This window comes from Strix uralensis, chromosome 4 (genome assembly GCF_047716275.1).
Source record: "Strix uralensis isolate ZFMK-TIS-50842 chromosome 4, bStrUra1, whole genome shotgun sequence".
Taxonomy (NCBI): Eukaryota; Metazoa; Chordata; class Aves; order Strigiformes; family Strigidae; genus Strix; species Strix uralensis.
This window is the reverse complement of record NC_133975.1, coordinates 78,020,526-78,048,221: the sequence shown is the minus strand read 5'-3', so window position 1 is coordinate 78,048,221 and position 27,696 is coordinate 78,020,526. Positions and strand designations below refer to the sequence as shown.

Sequence of the window (27,696 nt, the reverse complement as noted above, 5' to 3'; positions counted from 1 at the left end):
ACGCCCCTCCGCGCGGGGCAGGGGCGGGGGGACGGGTGTCTCCTGCGGCCGCCGCAGCCCCGCCGCTGTCCAGCGCCCCGCCGGGCCCGCTCCGCTCCGCACCGCTCCCCGCCGCCATGTACCTCTGCAGGGCCGCCTCGCAGGCGCTGGCCTCTCGCCTGAGCAGGGCTCCCTCTGCTGCCGGCCGCCTCAAGCAGCGTGGTACGCGGGGACCGCCTCGGAGAGCCACCCGGGGCCGGGTAGAGGTCAACGGGACAGCGCGGGGCGGGACGGGACAGGGAGGGTGGCGGTGACGGTGACGCGCCGCCGCCTCTCTGCGGCGGGGGACAGGCGCGAAGGTCGTGGGGCGGCCGCTGGGGCGGTGGGTTACAGCGTCCGGCTTGGGGTCCCCGCGGTGTGAGGGGACGGGCGGGCGGGAGCGAACCGGGGCGGGGCGGCCGCTCGGTCGGTCATCCGTCCATCCATCCGTCCATCCATCCATCCATCCCCGCCGGGAACCGGCTGCCTCGAAACCTGCGGCGGGGTCCCGGCCGCTGCTCCGCGGAGCGGGGCGGTGCTCGGCCGGGCGGCTCGCCCTTGGGTGAGGTGGCTGCGGTGGGACGTGCCCCCCCCCTCCCCTCTCCCCTCCCCGCTGCATGGAAGATGGCGGGCAGGTGTCCCCCCCCGCCCCCCTCCTGAACCGAGGAGGCTGCCGTTGGCTTCACTTCCATCCCCCAACAAAAAAAATGAAGGGGTGTCCCCCCCCCCCCCAATCCGCAGCCCTTAGGGGGGTAGCCAGGGCGGTGTGCCCGCACGGCCCGTTAGGCCGGGAGGGCGGGCGGATCGGCCCGCGGTGGTGCAGCCATGGCTTTTGGCGCATCAGGAATTGTGTAACCAGGAGCAAAAAAAATATTCCGGCCGTGTTGGGTGATTGCAGGCTCTCTGAGCGCTCTCCTGCCTATAACGTGCAGCCTTTGGGAAGAAGAGATTAATGAGAAACTACTACAGAACATATATATAAATGTAAGAAGACCCATTAGGATGCCAGGCTGTTGAAGAGGAGTCCGAAAAGTGTGTCATGAGACAGATGATGCTGAACATAATCTGGCGCACGGTGGCAATATTTTGAGATTGAGACTCTTTTTGCAGCTACCGATTGTAATGCTCAGAGCCATTTTATGTTTAGTGAGCAGCCTTTCTCATCTGCGCTACTCATCTGGGATGAAGCCATGAAATTTAGCTGAAAGCTTTGTTGACCAACAGAATTACGTGTGTTTTTCATATGTCTCTTTTTGAGAGGTACAGAAGAATCTGAGGCTATAGCAAGCATCAAAACTACAGAAATAGTGAACAAAAAGAAATGGCTAACACTGCCATTATAGTGAATATGCACTCGCTCAGGGGTAGAATTGTGTAATCCTGCCTGTCTGCCCTCTTGGCCAATACTTGAGGTTATGGGTTCTGGGCGTGTATCTAAATGTTAGCAGTCTATTTGAGAATGAAAGAATGTGCATTCGATGGAAAAGACTTTTTTGTGAAGCGCTCTGTTACTAAACTGAAGGGGATTTGTTACCTCTGCTGATCATGACTGCATCAAGACTGAATACGGACAGATTAATTCTTCTACATACCTTAAGCGGAAACTTTTTTACATTCCTTTTTTTTTTTTTTTTTTTTTTTGACATTCCTCAGGTAGTTTCTGAGTCTATATAGACTGCCTCCAGTACCTGGAAGCCGAGAGGCAAACAGCGTAGTTCACAGAAAACCTTACACTCTTAGGAGGAGCTCAGCCATGTACCTGGTTCAGTTAGGCACCACGCCCTGTGTTACTCAGTTGTACTAAACATAGCTAAGCTGTACTTCTCTGTTTTGTTACACCTTTTTAAAAATCATCCTTTCCCATACAATGTTCAGATTCCATCATTCTGTTTTGTGATCGTATTTTAGCTGCACTTTACATCAATTTCAATAATGGTTTTTATAGCGCCTCTTCGCCAGATGTCATCTGGGAGTGTTCCTGGCTCTTCTGGAGAGAACATGATTTACTATCTCCTAGCTGGTGTTGCTGCTTTTGGTGGTTTATTTTATGTAAGTGTTTGGGAATGGGGCTGTTTGTGCCCTCTGAGTTGGCATGGTATAAGGTGTATTCTGGGTTAAAGAATATGGTCAAGTCGCAAATGGTCAATAGAATGTGGCTGTTGTACCATATAATTAAATACAGTCTAACTTAAAAATCAGTTCGAGAGAACTAGTGAAACTGAATGCCTATTGCTTGCCTGTTTTGCTGTTACTTTGATACCTGCTGTTGTCATTCTTAGTGGAAAATATATTTAAAACTCTGTGAAATGAATGTGTCCAAAGAGGGAGTAAGGCACCTGCCTCTAACCCCTTGCCTCTTCTTGTCAACCACAAACATTAAGAATATCTCAAAGTGGGCAAGACAGATGTGAAGTAAGCTTACTGAAGGTGCAAGGGGAGGGTTATGAACTTCGTTAATTGAGGCACAAAGAAAGATAAGCATGTTACTTAGAAAAAGCATGTTAAACTTTTGTAAACATCTACTTTTGTCAAGCTTTTCGGTAATCATTCTCTTCCCTGCATCTGAATATGTCAGAATCTGTGCTTCCTGTCCCTAAAGCCTCCATCTTGTAGCTTCCTTCCACTCCCCCCCAAAATCTGAGATAGTGAGGTAGTGACTAGCACATCCCAGAGGGGGACATGTTTCCCTCTCCCACAAAATAATCCTCTTGAATGGTAAGTAGCTTCTACTTGTTCAAAATATCAAACTACTGTGACTGCATATCTGGAGGAATAACAAATGCTCCTGCTGTCACCTTTTTACCATAGTATTTTTAAAAAATAATCTGACTGTAATTGTCTTTTAAAATACTGTGTTCAATTCCTGAAACACTGCGGGGTGCGTGGTATATTGTACTTGCTTTCTAACAGTGGAGAAATAAGAAATGGACAAATATGTTAGTATAGCAAAATAGATTTTTTTTTAACCTTACTTAGCATAATTGGATATGCTTTTTAAGATGAGGACTAGCACTTGCTTAAAAACCCTTGTCTCCCTCTCCCTTCTTTTTGTTTGGCAACTTTGTAGGGATGTAGCAATAAGTTTAGGTATAATTTCCTTTCAGGCCTACAGAGTAGTCAGTTCATCCCGCACCAAGTATATTGAACATCTGAATATTCTTCAGGAGAGAGCTGAAGGGCGGAAAAACAAACCTTGGTCAAGCAAGGGTGAGTTGAGCTCTTCTCTCTTGTTCCCTGGGTACACAAGGATCTGGAACAGTTTTCTGGATTGTCTAATCGGGCCTTAACCCTGTCCAGGTCCTTGTCTGAGCTCTGCGAGTGGGAGTAAAGACAAAGGTGGTTGTGCAGTGTTCTGTCACAAAGCTCCTTCTGCACAAATTTTGGGAATGGACTTAACGTTTAGGCAGTGAATCTGGCCTGTGATCAAGGGGTCTCTCTGGATGGAAAGAGTTGATGTGTGAACCGTTAATTGTATATTGGGTATTTGCATTTGATTTACTGGAAGCTTAATGAAACTTGACTAAATGCATAATGCTGTCAAAATCAGTTTTGTTCCTTTGTTTTTTGGGGGGGAAGAAGATAGTATCTTTTTCTCAGTTAACAGTTTGGCTCCAGGCCACGTGCCATCAGGGATCACAATTCAACAGGAAAAAACTACTTTTTGAAAAAATATTGTAAATTGGACCTATTCTTGTCCCACAGCTTTGATTTTGTCCCTTTTACTTTAGGATTAAATGACATGCAGACACCACCTAAATGTATGGCAAATCCTTACTTAGCTCTTCATGCTCAAATAATTAGACCACGTTAGTTCAAATACTTGTAAAGGAATGTTGTCTCTGTCTACATCAATTAGTGTTATGGAGGCATTAATATAAAAGATAGAACTTTGGCAAGCATGGCCTTGCTAGGAAAAGCAATTAGAAAAAATGACTTCTTAAGGATCTTTATATTTGTATTTAGTTGTTATTTTAAAAAAAATGAATGAATGAAGTCGTAGCAGTTGAAGCTCTTCCTTATTTTTTCTGATGTTGACATATAGCGAATTGATTTAATATTATGTGCATGCACACAAAGAATAGATTTGAATAAAGTGTGCTGAGTTGAAGTTTTGTTTTCAGTGTGAGAACAGGCTTTGATTTGTCTGCCTCTAAAATGATTTCTTTTGAAGTTGTTAATCATGAAGTTCCACAACACGTCCTCTGGTTTTAGAACTTCAAAATTACATATTTTGTGATTTAAAATGGCAAAACCACCTTAATTTCCTTTCTCTTAAGCAGCTGGAAGCAATACAGTTTTTAAATTCAATTCTTTAAATGCTGAGAATTCGGCCACAATTTTAACGCAATCCTTCCTTGTCCCCAAAATAAGAACTCTAACCAGGACCAAAGCAGGTATTTTCTCCCAGTGACTGAGTCGTCTGCTGTTCAGGGAAGAAATGAGGGTTACACTCATTATGTTCTGACTAACATAGTCAGAAGAACGTGGTAGATGTGAAAGCATTAAGCAAAGCTTTTAGGGCACCCAAAATGATGCCGGTATATTCCCTCTTTTCTCTTAAGGTTCACTTCTGCAAGGTACTGAGCTTTAACCTTAGTCTACCAAAATGTTTGAGTGGGATACCTGCAGAGTCAGTGGTGCTGTTGACCCACTGAAGGCTATACCTGTGTTGCCCGAGACTGGGGTAAGAGTACTCAGTGCTCTGTTAACTTCCTTAATTCTGACTTCAGGTACTCTCCAGACATCCCATAATCTGATGCCTTGTGCTGCTTAGTAACTTACATAAATGTCTCACCCAATGGCAGATGATTGCTGCCTCCCTTCTTATTGACTGTAGGAAGTCCAAAACATTTCTAAGGCCGTACAGTGAACCTTATTTCCTATATTATTTTCAATATTGGACTTCTGAATCAGTGCTCAACCCAGAGGTTTTAACTGGACTTCTGAGTCGCTAATTCCAATTCACAATACAAAACTATCATTGAATCAGCTCTTTTTAAAATCCTTCACCATTCCCAACTGTATCCTCCCAAAAGAGGCTTCTGTTCTTACTTTTCCTATGGAATCCTCTGTGTGCTTTCTCAAAAGAATTAACATCTGTCTTCCTCCCCTTTTCCCCTGTTGCCTGCAGAGTCATATTTTTGTGTGTATCTTGTCACAGAATCCTACCCTAGTATTGCTTTTCCCAGAAGTGCCACTGCAGCTTCTTTCCCAACGCATTCTTTAGATTCAGTTAGTCCTTACGCTTTTTCACAGTAAGCATTGCTGATAAGAGCAATTAAAAATTCTCTTCTCGAAGTAATCTAGATTTTTTTTAAGGGACACATAAAATCAAGCTTAAAATAAGCTATAAACCAGTGCTGGTTTATACCAGCAACAATATAAAGTTAAACCAGTAACAATATGAAGTGGTGGATAGAAAAGCAGCATGTCAAACAACACATTCATGGCATAGTTGCTACATGTCCTGTGGTAAGAGAAGAACTTTCTGGCTGGAAGAACTTAATACTAGCGAGCAGCTGATCAGAGAGAGACCTTCTTGATATGAGTGATTTTTGTGGTTTCTCATCCTGAGGAAAATTCTCCCCTTGTGCCCAGACCCAAAATATCTGTTATAGAGAACTGCATGGAGCAAACAAGGCTGTCAAAACAAGAGAAACAATCAAATGCTATTCTAGGCCTGTTTGTTTATTGCAGGGTTAAAATTCTATTTAATGGTATTTTAATTAATTATATCAGACATTCAAAAAAGCCCCAATAGCGAATTTTGTGTAGCTCTTCTTAACTGAAAGCTATTTTCAAATTTAGGAAGAGATTTTAAAAAGCACCTGGCAGAAGCCTGTCTCGAAGTAGCAGTAGGAAATCTGGGACATCATTTGAACTGTAAAATGATGTTTACCTTGCAGAACATTTTACTTGCTTATTCAGCAAATACTGAGTTTTGTCTTGCATTTGCGTGTGTCTCCTTTAAACTTGTTCCTGACTTCCTTTTTTTTTTAGCAATGACTTTTCTTTTTAACTTGATGCAAGCTGATTCAATCTTTCTAATCTATACTCTGCTTTTACACTTTCCAGACTAAAATACAAGGGAAATCTCTTTCCAAACCCACGGAAGTTAAATACAAACAAAGGACAGTCGTTCACCATTGCGTACCTTGCAGCCTACCTTGGGATGACTTTATACCTTCTATTGTAAAACTCCATACTTGTGAGACTTTAAAAGAACTACCTATGTTTGCAAGGCCAAACCATATTGAGCTTATTACTGAATCTGCTTTGTAGAAGGCAGTTCTGAGGTAGAGAAGCTGGCTGTTCTGAATGAATGCACTCTATATTTGACTGTCCAATAAAGTGTACTGAATGCTGAGCTTGGCTGTTAGTCTGTTCTTTGTGTAATCAATTTAGTTTTTTTGAAATATAGCATTCTCTTAAAGGGACATGATCAGGTTGCGTAATAGAAAGCTTTGATTTTTACTGAGCCATGAATAGACTTGTGTTTAAACCTGGACACAAAAAAGATAGGCTTGCACTAGCATAAGAAAACCAAAAATTAAAACTGATCTGTTCAGTTTTTAAACAGATACAAAAGAATAAAATAAAATCTGACTATGTCTCTTCAAGCTCTTCCCTTTCCTTTCTGTTCTCACTTAGTTTACACTGTATTACAAGCTTTATTTCCAGTTCTATTTTTTTCACATGGTGAGTTGGTTCTAGTGGTAAACTTGCAATGAACACTTGGTGTATAGCTTGCTTTCTTTAACTTGATCTTAGTGCACGCTTGCATGGTGATTGTGCATCTTTGTTGCTTTGTGCTATTAGTTTTTAAAGACTTGTCTCAGCAGAGTTTGAAGTTATGCATGATTGGGAAACACCGGGTTTTTCAGATTCTAAAGAGTCCGATGCATAGCAGTGTAGACAAGTCTTTCAGAGACAGCTGGGACTCGTAAAAAGAAAATGGTCAGTCATAAGTGGTCCTATCTCCAGCAAAATTAATGCTGGCCACTTAAAATTAGCAAGTTATTTTCTTACGTACACCTAGTTTCATTAACGGTTATTCTGCCCCACAGACCTTACCTTTCTTATGTGAGTGCTATGGCTCTTTTCAGGGCTCACAGGGCATTCAATATAGCTTTAAAGAAGGCGGGGTGAGTAGGGGTAGCAGAGTACCTGTGGCGGCAGCGTAGAGCTAAGAGATGGCACAAAACCCATCTGAAAACTAATCACTTGTTGGGCTCGGCGTTATTGTAGCTATTGCCAGCCAAATTAGCCATCTTGAAAATAGCCCTGTGCAAACTGAAGGCACACCTTGGTGTGCAGTGCTCCTAAACTGTGAGCCCGATGGATAGTAAACTCCATAAGAGCTTCTAAGAGTGGTAGCAAATGTCTAATTCCCAGTGTGGTAATTCTGCTGCTGGGTGTGAACAGGGCAAGAATCCTGCTCCCTCTGACGCCCGTGAGTGCATTATCACTGGTCCTTTCAGCAGAGTGGGTTTGGAGCAACACTTGGTGGGGTCCTTTTCTATCCTTCCCTGCACTCCCACCTCTTGCAATCACCTGCTTTAAGCCACAGTTTCTTTCCTTATTACACTGAAGCACTTATGAAACTCAGTAATTAAGAATATGGTTTCCTCATCTTGTAAACGTCTTTTTTTGGTGCCACATTAGACAATATGGGGGGGTTAATTATTGATTTCTTGACTTTGTTTGTAAATTCTGATCCCAAAGCTTAGCTTTCCATTTTAAATTGAAATGAGGGTGATGGTAAAAAGTAGTTGGTGAATTTGTGTTGCATGCATGCACTTTACTCTCTCTATTGTATTAAATAAATCCTTAAAAGGTGATGAAGAAGAGACGGCTGAAGTCACTGAAGCAGAGACAGCCACGGAAGAGGCTGATGCGGTAGCTGCTGCTGGACCCACAGCACAGGATGAGAGTGCTGGGGTACCCCCAGAAGCTGGAGGGGAGAATGACTTACCAGCTCCAGATGCATCCCCTGCTGTGGAGGAAGCACAGCAGGAAGCTGCTGCTAATTTGGAAGTTGCTGCTAATTCAGAAGCTGCTGCAGTGCAAGGTTAACCTGTGAATGCGGTTTTTGAGTGTGTGTGTTGTGGGTTCTAAAACTCTACCTCTTACTGCAGAACATTAAGAACAAATGTCAGTATTCCTAACAGAGTTTGTCCTGCAGTGAAAACTAATTCAGGTGTTTCTTTGACATATCATGAGCATAAAGTAATTAAGTTTATTAAATCAGTGTCTCTAAAAGCATGCTGCCTGTGGCACCAGAGGTACTGTCTAAAACTAGTGATGAAGAGTTTATTTACCATCCCATTCCATTTCTTTGAGATCTTATATGAACGTGAGCACGTAATATAATAAGTTAAACAGTGGTTTCAGTGACCTGGTTCTTAAGGGTTTGTTAAGGAATCTAAACACTTTATTTCACTAGCTGCTCCTAAGATCTTCACGCTAGATAATTATAGCTCTCCTGTCAATGTAACTTCAACAGAATCTTCCATAGCAACGAAAATGTTGTCATGATCTCAGTTTTAAGGATATACTAGACTAAAAATTTCAAAATTCGATAAAACACCAAATTGGTGTTAAAAACTTTAATCGATTAGTGGCTACACATTCAGTGTTTTGAACTTTCAGGGCCTTTGATATATTTTGGTTTACTGTGCTTTTAAAAAAAAAATCACAATAATAAAAATGCAAACCTATCCATAAATTGCACAAAATAACAGGATTATAATTTCACTTGATTTTTTAGCACTTTTTTTTTTACTACTAACCTGTAAGGATAGAGCAATGACTTATCCTCTTACCTCTTGATTTGTTCAGCTTGAGCTGAAGGGACGCACATAAAGCAACTGCAATTTCTCAGTCAATAGGAAAGCATCAAACATTTGCATCTGGTGACTTCAGTTAAACCAAAACAACAACAAAACTTGCCAGCCTATTGTGAAAGAGAAACTTCCTTCTAATTCTTGCTTTGGAAGGGAAGACTTCAGTGTGGCTGTAGCAAGGATGAGACTGCTGAAGCAGTTTTCAGCTTGACTTAAACATGGAATCTTTACTGCACACCTATTTTTGACTGACTTTGAGAAAACAAACATCAAGTTGAGAGGATATGTCTAAAACACAGGTCAAACTGTCATTAAAAATATTTTAATTGCTAGTCCATGGCAGGTTATCATAGTACCTTGAAAGGTATTTGCAGATCCTGGAATTGTTTTCACCTTTTTCCTTGGTGACTCCAGTGAGGAATGGATGTGTCTTAATTGCCCTTTTAACAGATTAACTTGAGAAATGGTGCAGCACTTCAAATGGCTGACTTCTGTGAAAGGTGTAGGTATGAATGGGATGTTAATTCATGTGTGAGTATCTCCTGTGCCTGTCTGCAAAGCAATCCATTACAAATAGCATTTTAAAACAATACTTGGTCCAATCCGCTAAAAATAATACAGCTAATAAAAAGTACAAGTAAGTATATTTGTAGTGACTATTACTGTTTACATGTAAAAATATTTATAAGGTAATAGTTAAAATACCTAGAGCCTTAAAAATTTCCATTTCTATGGAATATTTAGACCATTTCTTTTAGAAAGGAAGTAGTCTGGTATATGTTAATGTTAGTGAATTAGAGCTGTTAAGAGTTATAAGATGTTTTGCAATGTCTCTTGCGGCGTTTACCTATGTTGCTCTACAGAGCAATTGCAAAATTTCACTTTAAGGAGTGGGAACTTCCTTGTGTCTAGAAGTGGTTGAATATTCCTTTCACAATGCTTGTCTAGGAATATTTGTTAATTGCTGGATAGGGTAGGATCTTCCGTATGGTAAATATTCCTGCCACTCGATTGAAGAGGAAGCAGCTGTGATCTTCCCTGAGAAACATTGTGCATAAGTAGATTAAGTCTCAGGATCTAATTCTAGATACGGCAACTTCATGTAGCTAATGGTCACCATTTTATAAGAGGAGAAAAATACGTCTTCTAACTGTTAGTTCCTGCTGGTGTTGACTGGAAGTGGATGTGCTATCTAGAAATTATTGATTTCTTAAATCTATTTTCTCTGGCAACATACTTACGGAAGAAAACAGCACTAGAACAACACTTCTGTTATGTTGATATTTATAAGGGATTCTGAGGGTTGTTTCAGGTGTCCTCTGTCAAATTTTGCTGCAGTGGCTATTCTTTGCTCTTTGGTAAAGCTGGTGGAAATGAACCTGCGGGATATAAACTTGTTGAGAAACTTCTGCGTGTTGTTTCAGCCATCTTCCTTCCAAACCCTAAGCAGGATATCACGTATTAGCTAAAGCATTTCATATCAAGCGGCAGAAGTTGTACTTCCCCTCGGTAATTACTAGTCTCTAAAGCAAGGGAGCATTCTCCCTGGTGTAGCGTTACCTGATCCATAACTTGCTTCTGAGAACGGTTCTCACATGCCACTGGTCACCAGTTGTAAATAACTGTTTGTAACAGGTGTGCCTAAGTGAAGGGTGAACCCTCTGGATCTTATAAGCAGTTCACATGAGGTTCCCGCACGGGGACTAAGCTGCCGTGACTGCTGCGTAACCCGTGTCCTGCCTGGGAGGCTGCAGAGGCTCCTGCCGCCAGGTCACCGCAGCGGTTGGCTGCTCCGCTCCTCCGGGCCGCAGCTGCAGGGGAGCAGCACGACCGCTGAACCAGTTCGGCCCTCGGATCTCCGAGGAATTGATGGGGACCTCTGGCTCTTGACCACTTGAAGGGTTTAACCAGCAGCACATGGTCTTAGACGCACAGGCTTACACCAGTATCCCTTTCCTTGAAGCTGCGTAAAAGCTAGTTTCCATTGGCATAATACTTAAAATATAAGAAGATGGTATTTTGATTCAAAAGTTCTCTACTCTCTATCTTTGTTCAGTGTTTACCTGCAGTCAACAGCTATTTGTGTTTTTAAAAAATAATTCTATAATTAAAATCCCTCTGGAAATACCTTTCCATTTTGTATTTAAACATCTTTGTTGTTTTTGTTCTCTCCATTTAGAGGAAAAAAGTGTATCTACATTTACTGAGGTAGAGAAGGATTTTTCTTCCAGAACTGCCCAGGGAAAGTCAAGCTTACTTTGAAATAGAATACTTATTTAAATAACTTCTATTAGTTTTGCTGGTAGCTTGATGTTACTTCTCCAGATGAAGGTGCGAGTATTTTTACTGTTACCAGTAAACCTCTGCTTTTTCAAATACAATTGTTTCTTCTAATCTATAAGGCTTTCTGTAATGTTTGGAAGTGCGAGGTGTCAATGGACGTTTGTCTCCATCTTCAGTACATGTGCATATGTATGTGTGATTATACATGGATGTGCAAAAAAACCCAACCCCAAACCAAAAAAAACCAACCCCAACCTTAGAGGTAGGTACTTAGTGCTTAATCGGGGTAATTTCAGTTTTAGGAAGTTAATTGCAATGGTACATGGCTGGAATTTTCTTCTTGCCTCAATTAAAGCAATTTACAACCCACTACTGCTATCCAGAATTCTGTGAAATACTGCTGCCAAAAAAAGTACTGTGCCATGTTACTCTGTTACCAACGTTTTAGCTTCTTCTAAATTCTAGTTTTCTATATTTTTTTATTAGTTGGGCTGTCACTCTTGGTTACTGCCTGGTGCTGGTAAGTCTCCTGCTGTTCTCCTTCTCGTGTACTCTGTGTCTGGGGACCATAAATTAAGATCAGTTTTTCTTCAGATAGAACAAATACTATAAAATGCACAGACTGGCAAGATGCTGTTTGGATGAGGCAGTGTCATTGCATCTGTGACTTCTAGTTTTTGGATTGCCCCTATAAACTTTTCTCCAACTCTAGTACTGAGGCTTGAGGTTTTGGCATTATTAACTGGAATAGCAAAAGCACTTAGCCCAAATCCGTGCTTTCTTGGACTCCTGACTTCTGTAGCGTAGGTTCTTTCCTAATTTTGTAAATATTGAAGGATGTGGTCTCTTCTCTGTTATTTCAAACACCGTTTGAGTGAGTAACTAGGGGAGGATTAGAGTGTGAATGTGCCAGTGTTTTCCATGTTAAGCTTCAAATGGCATGACAATGCCAGTTGTCTGCAGCCTAGAGAAACAAATGTAGGCTGCTCTGGACAGGAGTTACTGCTTTCTGGACAGGACTTTTGCTGACCCGATTGCACAGTGCTGCCAAGCAGACAAAAATACCCGATGTGATCAGTGTACATTGTCTTTGCTTGGGGAGTTACCAAACTCTGGGACGCTGGTGACACTGGGAGTATTTTGAAGATTGCTGAAAACTCCTCGAAGTAATTTGCAATTGCTCATACTTATTGAGAGGCTTTCAGAATGACGTTGCTCTGTAGAACAAACACATCCTTCTAGGCGTTTGTTTGTGTGAGGTGGAGGACGGAGGAAAAGCTGTTTAACCTGCAGCTCTTTACAGCCTTAGGTGCTGGGGCAAGATGCGGTGTGGATAGGGCTGGACAGACCTTATCCCTTATGATTATACATATGATTCACAGCTGGACCTCGTGAAAATAACTACGCTTTTTTTGCCCTTCTCAGCCTCGCTTGTATAGATCAGAAGCATCTCATAACAGGCCTATTACCTGCCATTTTCATACGTACAATGTCATGGTGTGAAATGGGTCTCTAGGTGTAGATTGGTGTAACAGAAGACAGAATCAGGGAAAGCATTCATATCATCTGATGAAGTCTGTGCTTAATTACCACCTGTAATAAAGGTTCTCTATTCTGAATCTCCTTTTAGAGGATTTTTTTCTCTCCGTTGATTGTGGTAGCCTAAACTAGCTAAATTAGGCTATAGAAAGTTGAATTATGCAAATATTATCCTACTGGGGAAGTATCCCTACCTGTGGAACTTCTGTTGGGTATTTCTGCTTCACATGTATCACTTTATTTATCTGTCCCATGGGCTGCTGTCTTTATCTTGCATCTCTCTGATTGCCATACACTGGCCATGAGTCTCTTCTCTCTTCCTCCTGTTTTTCCTTCATAAAACTGAGCTTGCAGATGAGTTGTCACAGCATAACTGGAAAATCTCTGTAGGAAGAATGTGAACAATATTTAGAAAAGACTTCTGTAAAAGTCGTGAGCATCTGTAGACACAACTGTTTGGTTTTGATCAGCTTAGCTGAAAAGAGCATTTTACAGCATGCACTGGGCTGGGGAGGAAGATTCCAGTAAAATGGAAGAAAATCTAGAATTTCCCAGCTAAGAGTGCAAAGAAATAAGTGGGGGAGAACTACATAAAATAACTGTTCACCCTATTTGTCTATTGTAAAACAAGGCGACAAGTAGCTTCTCAAAAAAAAAGATTAAAGCTGGTAAAAGGACGTAAAGTGAATAATGCTTAAATGATTGTCACTATTAAGGAGAAAATGGACTTACTGCTTTTTATTAATAAAATATTTATACCTCATTGTCAAGATTTAAAAAGAATCCTAAAATAACTTTATTTCGTTAGATTGGAAAGCAAGAACTCACTTTGGTCAACAAAAACTGTTAGCATTTATTTTACCTGAAGTAGTATTACCTGTGGTTTTGAAAATTTTCTGTGAATACAGGATGCAGACTAATACTATTAGTATCCTACTTTAGAGAAAATGACCAAAGGGACTCCTTTCTGCTGTCCTGTGGTGGCAGTTCAAACCTGAGTGATAATGATGTGGATTTTTTTAATTAGTTTTTGGGCAGTGTTTCTCATTGCAGAGAGAAACACCCTTTTCAAAAAACAGCACGCTGAACTTTTGGTTGCTCCTTGGAAAGCAATGTAAGTGGGTAAAACTTGGTGCATTACTTTGTATGAAGAATGTTAAAGAAAATGCCTAACTTTAATTAAAAGGTGTTTTAGAACTTCTGAAGGATTTCATACATCAGATTATTAGTGCATTTGGATATATGCTGTTTATGTTAACCTGCACTAGTTTTCCTTGTGATCCGTTCCAAGCAATGACTAGATGTTTAAAACAACCAGCCAAACACAATATGAATTTCTTCTCATTGCTACAAATCCTTGTTACAGAATATAAAATTATATACTTGGATTTACATGAGGTATTATAAACTATTCTGGATTAATGCGGTATATGCTGTTATGCTTTCATTCCAACCATTACAGGCATCTCTGAATCTTTTTTTAATCATCCATTGTAGAATAAGCTCTCTTGAAGTGAGTCTTTTGGTCATTAGTATGAACTAATGAGGCTTTTCTTAGGAACTAGTGACCTACATTAGGCACAACCAACCTGTGAAATGTTTGGTTGAATGAAGTTGTTTCTTTTCTTGCTGTATGGAGTGAAGAAAAATTTTTTTTCTTAAAAATGTGTTTCATAATGCCATAGTTTAGGCTCTCAGCTGGACCTCATGGATTTTTATCTGGATTCCTTATGGATAGCTTGCAAAAAGAAAAAGCTGTCATATTTTTATAGTGGAAGGATTATTAGAAATCCCAGCCTTCCTTGGGATCTGAGCCTCTGGTTCAGGTTTAATTTATGGAATAGCTGCAGTGCCAAAGGGTGAAAACTCCCGATGCCCGTGGGCTCTAGTGAGGTGTTGCTAGGTAGGGAAGGCTGAGGCTGCCTTCATGCCACGTCTGAACAACAGGGTGGTCAGGCCAGGCCAGTTCCGCAAGCAATTCCTTGAGAGCCACGTGGGCTTCGGCAGTTGCCAGCCACTAGTGTCTGTTCTGTGCACTCAAGGAACTGATCAGACTGAAAAATAATCTGCTTTTCTAAATAATTGTTAGTTCTCTGATTTGGTTTGGCACGTAGAGCTGAGAGGTTTATTTTTTCCTGTCTGCAACTCAAGTGCTGAGTTCTCAGTGTGGAGAGAGGCATTGGTCTGTGGTTAACCATACAATAGATCTTTTTTTTTCCTTTTTAAGCCCAATGTTTAGGTATTAAGTGTTTTTCCTTTCCGAGGAGATGGATAACTTACTCTAGCTGGTTATAATCTTAAATGGTCACTGAATAAAATTCCAATGAGCAGGGAGAGAGCATTTCAGGTAGTCCTGAGTGACGTTCCTGGTGCTTGGGATGTTCCCGGTGGGTATCTGCAAGCCCTCGTGCTGAGCTCCCTGTGTCGTCCTGGCCAACGGAACCTGAAGCACTTGCTCACTTTACAGGGACATATGCACAGTTTTGCCTATTTTGCCCCAAACTGACTTGGTGATTATTATTTCCCCCTCTTCCTGTTGCTTATGTGGCTGATGGTGGTTTGAGCCTCTGTCAGCAGAGGGAGGAGGTGCTGAACCCAAGTCAGCTGTACCTGGGGTCGCAAGTGGCTTCTGAGGGAAGGAAGGGAAGGAAAGGGCCTTAGCTGTCACCACCACCTCAGGATTTAAAACAAAAGCCATTGTTGAACGAACTTCTTTTCCATTTTCCTTAAAACTGACGATGGAAACAAAATATGTTAAGTTGGCCTTAAAGGGAATCCCAGTTTCTTACTGCTACTGCTGTGTTCTTCCCTGGGTTAGACCTGAGGGAGCCAGGTACCCCCACCTCTTGTGCTCTATTCTGCAGTCTCCCTCAAATACATTCTCCAATTACTTTTCAAACATGGCAGAATTTGACTTTTTAAAAGTGAATTCTACACCACTATCAGTTTTCCATTAGTGGGTCTTTAAACTATGAAAAGGAATGTGGAATTTTTTCCTCTGCCTGTCTTAACGCTTCAGCGGACATCCTGAGACCCTCAGTGGACCTTACTGAGGGGAAACTTTATGTAAACAAAAGCATCACATTCTGGTATGAGTGGTTCTCTAAAAGACTGTAACTGAAATATTGTTTCTGTTTTACAATTAAATTTGACTTTTTTTTTCCCTTCGGAATTAGTGTGTTACATTGGTTATGTTATAGGCAGCTTGAAATATCAGAGCTTTGTTTTGTACTCCAGCTTTGGTTTGTGTGCTCCAGGCAGATTCCATTTGTATTATGCTGGCTAACTTGTATTATTTTAGCTTTATAAAGCCAAATTCTTCTGCAAAGAGTATTTTTTAAAGTAATTGAACCTGACATCCTGCATTGCAGATACCAGCCTCATCTTGACTGCATAAAAAAAAGTAATTCACGATATGAAGGGTATTGCTTTAAGTTAAATGCTTCACTCAGAAAAGTGTATTTTAAAATATCTTTAAAAATTGCAGGAAAACAGTACCTGTTCAGATTTTTTTGTTGATGTTTTTAACTGATAATACTACTTTTAAAATAAACAAAGGATTAGGTTTAGAATCAAAATATGATAGTTTTATATATAGTAATAGAGAAATGAAAAACTGGGGGAAAAATGTAGGCTGTACTCCTGAGAAGGCTGTGGTTATCTTGTATGATCTTTTTCTGAAACTTCCATCCTGGGGGGAGAACTCCCCACCTCTCCCCAGGCAAGGAAAAAAATTGAATATAGATTTCCTTTTAAAATCTGAAACAGCTGACTTCTCCATATGTATTATAAATAAGGAAAACATACTTAAAATGCCACTTAAAAATACAAGGTGAAAGCTGAAAGTCCAGTAAGGTTTAAAAATATAATATACAGGTTAGTTTAATTATGCCTACAGGCTATTTGTATCAGTTATCTGTAAATCGGTATCAGTAGATATTAAAAATAATAAAAAAATTTTCAACACAAAAGCACTCTGTACAAGGAGAGCATTTGCAGCGATGCTGAGTTGACTGGCCAAAGATGGTAAAGCTTTTGCTGTAGGAGCGATATTCTGAATTCCAAGAGTGCCCCCATGCTTTTTTAAAAATTTGGACTTTTCCTTCTTTTAATGCTGCTCTGTGAGAGAGAGCTTCCTCTATTTTTACATGTTAAGAGAAAGCTGTATTTCTTTCACAAGGTAAAGCTCTTCATCTGCATGAAGAAAGAGGATAGCAGTTCTTTTTAGAATGATTTCTTTTTACATCTAAATTAAGTTTTGTTTGTTTGTTTTCTTTACAATTGGTTGCTAACTAGCTGCTACTTCAGTGGAATTGTGAAGACCTAACCCTGGCATTAAGGTGGTTGATTTTTTGGAAGGGCTGCTCTAAGCTTTAAAGCAGTAGGTTAAATTAGCACTAAAGAAACCTCAGCGTGGTAACAAAGGGCAAGTACCTTGCTCCCAGAGTAAGTGCAAGCTTGCTTAGACGAGGAGCAGAACTTCTCACTCTCGGCTTTGCTTACTCCTCTTGGCAGTGCTGACGTGACTGTAGATGTGTGGAATAAGTAAAGTAGTCAACTACTGGTTTCTTCTTCCTCTCCTCGATCTCATATATCCTATTGCTTTCTTCAGGAATTGTGGTCATTGAAAGCTGCTGTAAATACATAACTATTGGACAATTGGCAGCTGGTTGGCTTTCACACATGGTATGTGGTGTGAAACACAGCTTGGAAAATCCCGCTATATGAACACTGAACGCTAAAGCCTGATAACATATGCCCTGTAGAAATGCTATCAGAAACAGTATCTTCCACAAAAAGTCTTGCAAGAACCAAGTCTTGGCAGATTTCAGATTCCACTTACCATCAGTGCCAACTCAGTTCTCTCCATACCTCCCTTTCACCTGCCTGCTTCAAGATAATCCTATAGCATATTGTTTCCCAGGGGGTAGGATATGACTGCCAGCGTGAGCTGGTTTAATTTTGGCTGGTTTAATCCAGGCTGATTCTGCATAAAAACTCCCCCAGGAAAGTTGGAAAGCTTGTTTTAAATTCTTGAAAGCTTTGGGGGAAGAGGCTACGCAAGCAGTAGGATCTGGGTTCTGAAAGTCAATCCACATGCATGGGGTTTGTGTTGGGTTTTTTTATTATAAGCAGGAGAAAGTCAATCTCTGTGTGTGGGTGTTGGGTTTTATTATTAGCTGGAGCAAAGATGAGTCAGTCACACAGGGCATGCAAGTCCCTGCTTATCGTTCTTCTCTGTTCTGGGGAAATGCTGAGCTTACTAATATTCAGACAGTTCAATTGACCATCATGAGGATGCAGAATTGCCCTGGATTTGGCCTGTTTTCTGTTCTCTTGTGAATGCACAGAACTGTACAGTCCTGCTCTCTCAGTGCTGCAACTGTAGTACTTGTAAGAGTAAAAATTGTGTCTTTAAAGTAGCAGGAATAACTATACAGAAAGCAGCTTTTTTTTTTTTTTCCCCCACTGAAATGATAGGGATAGTGTCCTAAAAATTATACTTCTAGGTGGAGCTAGATGTTGGATATCATGCTAATAAGCTACTGAAGCTACCTAATGCTACTGCCTTATTTAAAAAAAAAAAAAAAGTTTTAAACCAAAAACCTAATTTCCTGTTGTCTGTAAAATCAATTTCCTTTTCTGTATTTACTCAACTCAAACCAGATGTGTTTTCATAACATAAATGGTTTGGTATTGTGTTTGGTGCATATGTAATGTGCTGATGGTGCTTTCCAGCCATGTTCTGTTCTTGCATGAGCAATATGAAAGGATGTATTTCTTCTCAAAATGGTTATCTTGTACAGCAGAGGAGCTAAAGACCACCTGAGAGTGTATATAACTGTCCTGGGCAGAAGCAGACGATATTTTTGTTAGGGTTCAGTGTTACAAGTAATCAATGGATATTAAAAAGATGTTGAGTTAGGTACTGATGGTTGCGTAGTGGAAATATGTCGGAGGTCTAACTAGCCTGAGGAAGTTTGTCCTCAAAATCCTCGGTATGTTAAAATCCCTTTGAATGCCTTCAGAACAGCTGTTGATGCAATGTGCAAACCCTAACCACTTGCCTACAGTTAGTAAACGTGATTAGTTGGATTTCTCTGAGTCTCAAAATTATTTTATATTATCTTTTGTTGAAATCACAAGAAAGTTAAGCTAATTCAGATCTGTAAGTGCAATAGTATATACAAATGCCTAGCAAAATTGAAGAAAACTGTAGCCACTGATACTGGGACTTAGCTGCTTATCACAGGGGAAAACTTAAAATTGACAAATGCCTGGTGAAGAAGCATAAGAAAAAGAAATACAGATTGTTTGGAAAACATAGCTAATATTACACACAAAGGCTGATGTTTTGCTACCAGTATAACACCTTGTGTGAAACTGTGAAGTGTATACTGTATTCTGTAGAGTGATACATCCTACTAAGATGGGGGGGGGGGGGGGACACACACAACACACCAAACAATAAAACAGTAAAATTATGAAACCATTTAACTCCAGTGCTATTGATGAATGATGTGGGGGTTTCCTCTCCTGCCTTCAGAACCAAGGAAAAAAACCAAACAACCCTACTTCCGTGAATATATGAAAAAACTAAAAAAATCAAGACCATTTCCATTTTGGGCAGATTTTAAATTGTATGGGTCAGGGTGAATCATCATTTGACTGAGATAAATTTGACCAGAATGCTGCCAAGTGGGTGTTTTGTTAAAGATGTTAAGGAGCTGAAGTAGTATTGTGTACTATTGATAATAAAGCAGCTGGGCATTCAGTGGAAAACATAATAAGAACAGCACATAAATACCATGTGTCTTCATTGCACAGAAGCGTTGCACAATGCAGATTATTTTGTTCGGTTAAAGCCTGTAGAAATTGTAAGAAAGCTGGCATAGGGAGACAAAGTGGGTCGTAGTCATCGCTGCACAAGGAAATATGGGGACTTCAGAATTTCAAGCTGATCATCATTCAGAAAACAACACGGAACCAGTGTAAGATGCTGTAACTCCTCTACAACTCTGTTTTGAAAAAATAAAGAACCTTAATTTTTTTAGTACTTGAACTAACAGAAGTTAGAAATGATTTCAATTACATCTATTAATTGCTGTAGAATTTCACAACAGGCTTATTAACAACTTCGCAATAATTGGACAGACAGAGAAGTAAAATCCTTCTTCCAAGAGTTATGGAAAATGAGTAATCATTGTACCAGGTATAGATTAAAATCTCTTTTATGAAGTAGGGTGTTGCTGCATGATTTTACGCAGATCAACTGCAAGAGATTAAGCTGGACTGGAAAAATACAAAATGCATGCAGATTTAAAAAAAAAAAAGGTGAGGGGGTGGTGGGGAATTGCAGTGAGCTTAAATTTAAGATCCGGGGAAACAAAAAGGAGAAGTTCTTAAACTTTGTAATGCTTTGTGCTACCAGCTAATCAGTAGGAGAGGACGCGAGGGACTTGGGCAGCGTGCCTGCTGTTTCCTGCAGAGGAGGGGCGTGTGGCAGTCCTGATTCTGAATGAGACAGGGGACTCCTTCTCAGCTTGCCAGGTCATCGTTCATCTGGTGTTGGCCTGGAGTCACAACAATTGCCTAGGACAGAGAAAAACGTGTTAACCTTGTGAGTGGGATACAGAGCTTTTGGTCCAAGACCAAAAAATACACCGAGATTTGTTTTGATGTGTCAGATTAATGCTCAAAATAGCCTTCATGGTTAAAGGCTGGTTCTTATTCTCATGGTGTTCAAAGCACCAAAAGACAGATAGCTTGCTGGAGTTGCATAAGCCAAAGAAATGATGCCAGAATGATCCTCATGGGCCAGTCTGAATCTTTGCTGGAGGTAGTGCCTTAAGGCACGGATAACGACCCGACCAGGTGCGAGATGGCGTGTCTGGTGCTGCCCTGAGGAAGTGCGCTTGGACCGCCAGCTCCTGCCAGCCTTCTCTTCTTGAAAAGAGCACTTCAGCTGTGGCACCAGGCTGGTGGCTCCTGCGAAGCTCTAGCCACACGTGCTCAAGGAATGGATGTGAAAGTCACTTGAATAAAAGTACCAGCTGGAGTTTTCTGCAGTAACCAAGGAGAATTGCTTGTATGTACAGACATAGGTTTTCAAAAATGCAATGCCTATCGCAACAAGGCCCTTTGTATTTTAGGGAGTGATGGCTACTCTGCAGAGACCTGGATAGACACATTGGGAGGAATCCATATTTTGTTGCAGTACATTGGCTTTCTGATAGCCCTAAAGAATGCTTCAGACCAGAGACAAATCATTCAGTACAAATGGTGTTAAGTGTTAACATCTGTTTTCAAGGCAGGTATTCCTGTAGGTGACAAACACAATTCCCATTCAAAGGAAAGTCCATGTTGCTGCCTTTACTTGCTTACTGATCTACTCTTCTTAGTGCAAAAGAAATTAAAACACTGAAACATCACAAGAAATAAAAATTAGCAAGATGAAATACTGTAAGCCAGAGAGTAAGTTTTTGGTAATATAAACTAAATGTTTGATGTTACAAACTCAAAATCAGCAACTTATTACCATAACAAATACATTACATTATGGCAAGCTATAAAATATCTCTGCTACCTATATAAAGTATTTATGCTAGCTATAAAATATCTGATGTTCTGAATTTCAGATACACTATTTGTATTTCATAGCTGTTCCCTATAAAGGCAAAGGTATCAATTCCTGATTTTTTTTTCAATTGTTTCTTCAAAATTCAGTCGGTATTCTGCAAAATAAAATGAAATAGTTGATGTTCAGAATATGCTGTATTTAAGTAGCTGCAAGCTGATATTTGGAAAAAGGCATGGGATGCTAGCTCTACAAAACTCCTATTTACTGCATTTATGGAACTTCTAATGAAGCCGTTTAGTTAGCTGTAGTTAATATACATGTAGTTTAGTATAGGACACAATTTATAACAACAAAGTCCCTGCAGACCTTAGCTGGCTGAGCAGTTAAGGTGTGTGATGATGGAGACCTCCAACGGGAAGGTTAGAAGAACATGGTAAGAGAGAATTTACTCAAAATTTAACATGTAACTGCTGGATGATGTGTTCAGTCTCCCTGCAGAGTGTATCCGTATATAAACATATTACCTGTGACAGACTTTTTATACAGATAGATTGCTTTATTCTTAAGAAGTATCAAAAAATCGGTAGTTGGCAATCACACTACACTGGAATCGCAGTTAGGATATTTCTTCATGCCCATGACAAGGTTATGTGGTGTGTATGTGTACTGTCCTGTGGTGTTGATCAGACTAGGATTATTTCCGTGGACACTTTACTATTAGTATCTTGCACATCATTAATAGTTTGACAGAAATCGGAAAATAAAATGAGGGTATCTTCAAGAGAATACACATATTGGAGAATAGTTACCTTTGTCCAAAGACAGGCAAAGAGCTCATGTTTATAGTTTTCTGCCCCGGGGTTGGGAGGAGTCAAATTTTCTCTGGAATTCGGCTTGCAAACTTTTATTTGCATGATAAAATTTAATTGTCTGATAGATCCTGTTGTGTTTAGTTATTTCAAACATGTATGTTAGGCAGGTACTTCATGCTTTGTGAGCCTTGACTGCTCCCCCTCATTTATGCCAGTGAATGGAAAGACAAGACAATTATCTCTCTAATTTGATTCATAGAAACTGTGAGTGAAGTCTTGGATGTTGCAGCTTCTTCTGCCCATGAGGAAAACCTAGACAGTGTCAAGGAAGGAGTAGCCTCAGCAGCTCAAGAGATTTCTGACACATCCTCAAGGAACCAGGACGTTGATGCTGAGGAGTCGGGGCAAGCTTCAGAAGGTGCAGGAGCACAGCTGGGTCTGAAACCTTTGTCTCTGAAAAGCACTAATGACTGTTTGCACTGAAGTAGCTGCAAGAGCACGCAGAACTCAAGTGATGCAATGTGGCTGCTAGCAATGACTGTGTTTGGCATCGTAGTGTTAGCAGAAAATTTAATTTTGAAATTATATGCTTTGCAGTAGAAATAGGTATTGCTAAATTGGATCGTGGGGCTGCTTTGAGCTCAGTGCCCTGCTAAGTGGCTAGATGTAAAGCTCATTAAGAACGAGAAATTCTCCCTTGTGCTGCGTGTGATGTAACACACTTTTTTAACATCTGACTTAATTTGAAAGATAGAATTGTCTTAAATTACATTGCTGTAAAGAAAAATATAGAGCATGTGGTATTTATGAACCTTACAGCGTTTCCATGAAGCTACAAATGATCTTATATTGCTATTGAAGTTGAATGATATAATTGAATGCAAAGAAAAATGTGTATTAAAATCATCACTGCGGAGATTTTCAAACGAGTTTAGAAGCTTGGCCTCTAAACTCTTTTACAATTAGAATTAAAAAGCTAAAAGGAAAAATGTCTGTGCACCTAATATGACTTTGTAAATTGTGTCCCTTTAGTCCAGAGGATCCTTCTGGACTAAAGGAAACAACTTACTCAACTATTTGTTGTCGAATAAATTGTTTCCAATGTTTCTCATTGGTGTTGTGTCTCTATTTTCAGTTTCTGTGGAGGAGGAGACACCTGAAGAAGTTGCTAAGGAACCCTAAAGGTACACAGTACAATTGCAACATGTGGTTTCCTGCTCTTCACCCTTCTTTTTTTCTCAGTTAGTGGCAATTGCAGCATGTGGTAAGTCTGCATGTGCAGTCTGATGGTGAATTTGTATTTCTGCTCCCAGCAAATACGCTTCAAAAAAGAACTTAACTGAAGTCTTTCTTATTGTTTGGGAATGATTGCTACATCTTTTAGAGGCTTTTCTAAACTTTTCTATATCAGCTGTCACACTGAGTATTTATTTATGGCTTTATCTTAGTCCCATGCAAACTGGATAAAGACCCAAGAGTTGTAGCTTTCTTCTAGGCAAAAAATGTTCTTTGGACATTGGTTTAATTATATAGATGCTGGACTTCTGGGTTATTGCCCTATACAAGTGAACTCTTCTCTTGTTATCCTCAGTATAAACCTGGTGAAGTTGTAACCAGCTGGACTGGTTTTTGTTGAAGACATTTTTTCATGTTTGTGTCTCTGCACTTTTAGTTTGTGCTAATGAAAAATATTGAATATAATATTCTTACTATTTTGCTAGTATCTTGCCCAGCTGGCTTTATAACTTTATAGAATAGAATACTTTGTCCACAATATTCTTACTATTTTGCCATTCCCTGTGACTCACCTTTCCAAAATGGACTGTAAGATGGTAATAGAAGCCTGAGGGAATCAAAAGTTTGGCTGAAAGATGAACATGAATCTTGGTAGAAACGATATTAACTAGAATAGAAACAACTGAAAGGTGAGCAAATAAACATCCCAGGTCAGGAATTATCAGAATTATTTTTGCTGCTAGTTAACAATTCATACTCTAATTTTTGGAGCACCAGTGCAAGAGGAGAAGGAAATGGAGCAAAGAAAGTTATTTTTCATTGCATCCTCAAAACATGTGCTCTAAATACACTTACACAACCTTATCATTATATTCTGAGTCCTTTGCAAATGCATGTTTGCTTATTCTATCATCCACTGCAATATAGAATAAGGTAATGCCCCTTATCTTTTTGTGATAAAAGGTAAATGTTGTTCTTAAACTGCATGTCTTTTTGCATCTTGTTTTAGCATTCAAAACTAAGGAAAAAAAAATTAAAGCAAAGCCAAGCCCACAATTATAAAGTAATTTACAAAATGCTAGTGTAAGATATGTTCCTCTACCAAATAGAATTTTTGTGTTTTACTAGGAATAATGATGTGAAGGGGAGCAAATATTTAAGGAATGTGGGTGAGATGTGCAGAAATGTTGCAATAATGTGCCTCTCAAAGCTGTTATTTTTGCTCAGAGTGAAAGCTAAGGGCACCTGAGGATATCGCCATCAGAAAAAGAAGTTACTGAGAAATTCACTCCGCTCTGGGACACATAAATGCAGAGATATAGAGAAAGCAATAGAGTTATGAATCTCTATTTTTCCCTGTAAACATCTTGCAACCCTAGAAATCATTGCATTGTTATTCCAGATTTTGATTTAGACAACAAATACGCAGTGTGTCCCAATTCAATTAATGAAGGCAGAGATGGTGACTGAAAGGGGTGGGAGTGGGAGGGAAGGCAAGCTGTAGGAAGCACCTTTGAGGGAACAAATTGAAAATAGGTGAAAAATAGATGAATCTGCTACCATAATATGCATCCATTGAATTCTGCTTAAACTGCTTGGGCTCTTCTTGACAAAAAAAGTCTTTTCATGAATATAGCATCACAAGGTTACTACATTCCAATTCAATCTTGTAGGGAGGGAAAAAAAGAGAAATGTTTATAAAGCATTTTACTAGTGCTGGAAGTTTGCTGCTGGATTGAAAGCTAGCCTGACTTTTTTCTGTTTACAAGTCAAGAGCCACAATGCATTCCCAGTTAGGAAAGAACTAATCTTTTTTTTTAGTGTATGTTTTGATTGTAAGCACTTAGGGTACAGACCTTAACTTTCAGTTTGCTTTAAAAGAAATCATATTTTGGGGGAAATTAAATGTACAAAAAAAATAACCAAAAGACTGTTGATATGAGAATCAAATTAGTATCCAGTTCATTTAAAAAAAACCCCTAATTATTGGGTGAAGGGATGGAAGTAGTAGTAATGGATGAGATCCTCAGATGAAGCCTTGAATTGATGCTGAGAGCATGCCTGAGTAAGAATATACTATTGCTGCCCTTTCTACTGTGTGTGGCTGTTGGCCCCAAATTCCCACTGCTATGAAGCTACTTATATCAGTAATCTCAGCAAACACAATTGGTTTACCTCGTGCCTAAAGTTAAGCAAGTAACTATTTGTAAAGTAAGGCTTAGTGGAATGTGCCCAGCATGCAGGGGAATTAATTTATACCTGAGCAACACGGCTGAAGATGAGGGAATTCCTTGAAACTGGGCTTTGTTGGTGGTAGCAGAGCAGGTTTTCACAAGCCATCAGATAAGCACGATTTATGCAGCAGTAGTGTTTATATGCTGTAATTCACTTAACTGATAACCTGCAGTCAAATTTATGGTGTGCTTGGAATGTTTGCAAAGAAAAGACCTGATGAATCAAGTCTGTTGCTAAACATTGTTTATTGTTGCTTCCTCTAAACCCGATTCTCTTTTCTTTCTCCCAGTAAGCAGTGCTGAAGCCTTTGAAAACTTTAATGGAAATATTTGTGGCAATCATCCAGCTGATTCCCGTGTGAAACCTCATACTCTTCCTTGGAGACGTAAAAGAAATTGTGCAGTTTGTCATACCACACACTGCTCATTAGGACCAGTATTCAGTGCTGCAACAGACATCCTAATATGATTTAATTTGGTTAGAGAGACGCTTCTGTGATTAACATCTCTGCTTTAGAAAGTAGCATTCAGTAATAACTGTCAGAGCACCACCCAGCATGTAATAAATACACGTGCTAAGAGAAGCAGTAGACTTAACTGAGACCGTGTCAAGTGAACTCATTCTAGGTCTTTGTTGTCTTGTTATGTACATTGATTTCTTACTTTTGGTCCAAACTGTGGTCCATAATTATACCATTGTAACATTCCATGCTAAAATGTAAGTAAAAGGTTTTAGCTACTTTAAAATCTTATAAAAATTACCTGTTAGTATTTTTAAATTGGGTCACAGGGAAAATAACAACCTTGTTTGCTCCCAAGTTTGGATTTGCAATTGTAAGCATAGGACATTTGGATGTACAAGATTGAATTTTCCCCCTGCATAAACATTTTAGATGCTGCCCTTCCTTGCACAGTAATATCCAGGAGTAAACATTTTTAAGGCTCCTGCTTTGTGAACAAAACCCGTTTGCAAGTAGTAGCAATAGGTATTTTATAGCACAAAAACCAAAATAACACCAGTTGAAGTTATTATCATCATTGATCGAAGTGGTAGCTCCTACCTTGGGGCTGCTGGGCCCCGTTCCCACCAAACCTTATTCAGCTTGCTGTAGTCTTTCTGTGTTGTTCTGTCTTAGCAGTGGCGTGCAGCAGTGGCGTAACAACATGGAGGTTTCAGAGACCACTCTTGTACAAATCACGAGCAATTTAGGCTATGGTAAAGCTCCTCTCCGAGTGCTTGCAGGTGGCCAGCAACATCCCCGTGGAAGGCTATGCCACAGGTGTTCAAATGGACAAGGATTCTTAGGGACTAATAAAGAACAGAATAGCTAAATAATCTTGTCTTGTTAGTATTATCTTAATAATAAATGAATAATGCTCTCCTAATGCTCCACTGTGCGATGGGCATGTGCATGAGTGTGCATCTACTATGAAACTTTTACTGAGACCCTCACCTGCTAAAAAGCATTACAGCCATCACAGAATGGTGACCATTCTAAACCAGGGCCAAATAAGGTATATTATACACAATGCATATCAAAAGTGTGAATTATAAGGTGTATCTGACTGCTTTCTATTCAAGCAGAACTTTGGAAAAATGTTGAAAGGGAAATTACAGCATTATGACATTCCTACCCATGGCACAAAGCAACACGTGTTCCTTCCCCCATCATAAAGCAAATTATAATAGTGCTCCAACAAACATACAGCCCCTGTACCTGCTTAGGGAATAACTGGAATAATGCAGAGGCAGAGTCAGGCTCCTGAGCTTCAAGAAGCCATACCACAGCCTTCTGCTTAAAGGATAAAGCCACTGTGATTAAAAGCAATTTTTGTAGACAAAGCTACTGGAATAAAAGTCTTAGTCTGATATTGTGTTGGATGGGAGTCTATTTATCTGGTAGATTAAACATCCTATGATGGATGCATATTCTTAAATGTTCTATTCATTTTCACTAATTCCTAGTAAAAGAAGCTGTTTCTAATTTCTGCAGCTGGCAATAGGGTTTCTGAAATTGTAGGCTTTGCTCAATGTCCCTTTATCTCTGAAACTGCTCTGGTACATGACAAAATATCTTAGTCCTTGGGAACAGGTGCCTGAAGAATTGAAGCACAGCCTATGGTGCGCTTTCCAAAGCTTCTAATCT

The 27,696-nt window shown here is 39.9% G+C and overlaps 1 protein-coding gene across 2 annotated transcripts; it reads left to right on the top strand.

The window, feature by feature from the left end:
* The first annotated feature begins 7 nt into the window (after nt 1-7).
* MGARP (mitochondria localized glutamic acid rich protein) lies at nt 8-27,419 on the top strand. Of its 2 annotated transcripts, none has more exons than XM_074867334.1 (7): nt 8-201; nt 1,964-2,067; nt 3,123-3,225; nt 7,856-8,089; nt 22,339-22,497; nt 23,215-23,263; nt 25,840-27,419. In XM_074867334.1, exons 1-6 carry the CDS (start codon nt 117-119, stop codon nt 23,259-23,261), a joined length of 732 nt encoding a protein of 243 aa, XP_074723435.1. In that variant the 5' UTR covers nt 8-116; the 3' UTR covers nt 23,262-23,263; nt 25,840-27,419. The 2 variants fall into 2 exon arrangements, with proteins under 2 accessions (XP_074723435.1, XP_074723434.1); XM_074867333.1 differs by having other exon boundaries at nt 22,339-22,515.
* The last annotated feature ends 277 nt before the right edge of the window (nt 27,420-27,696 follow it).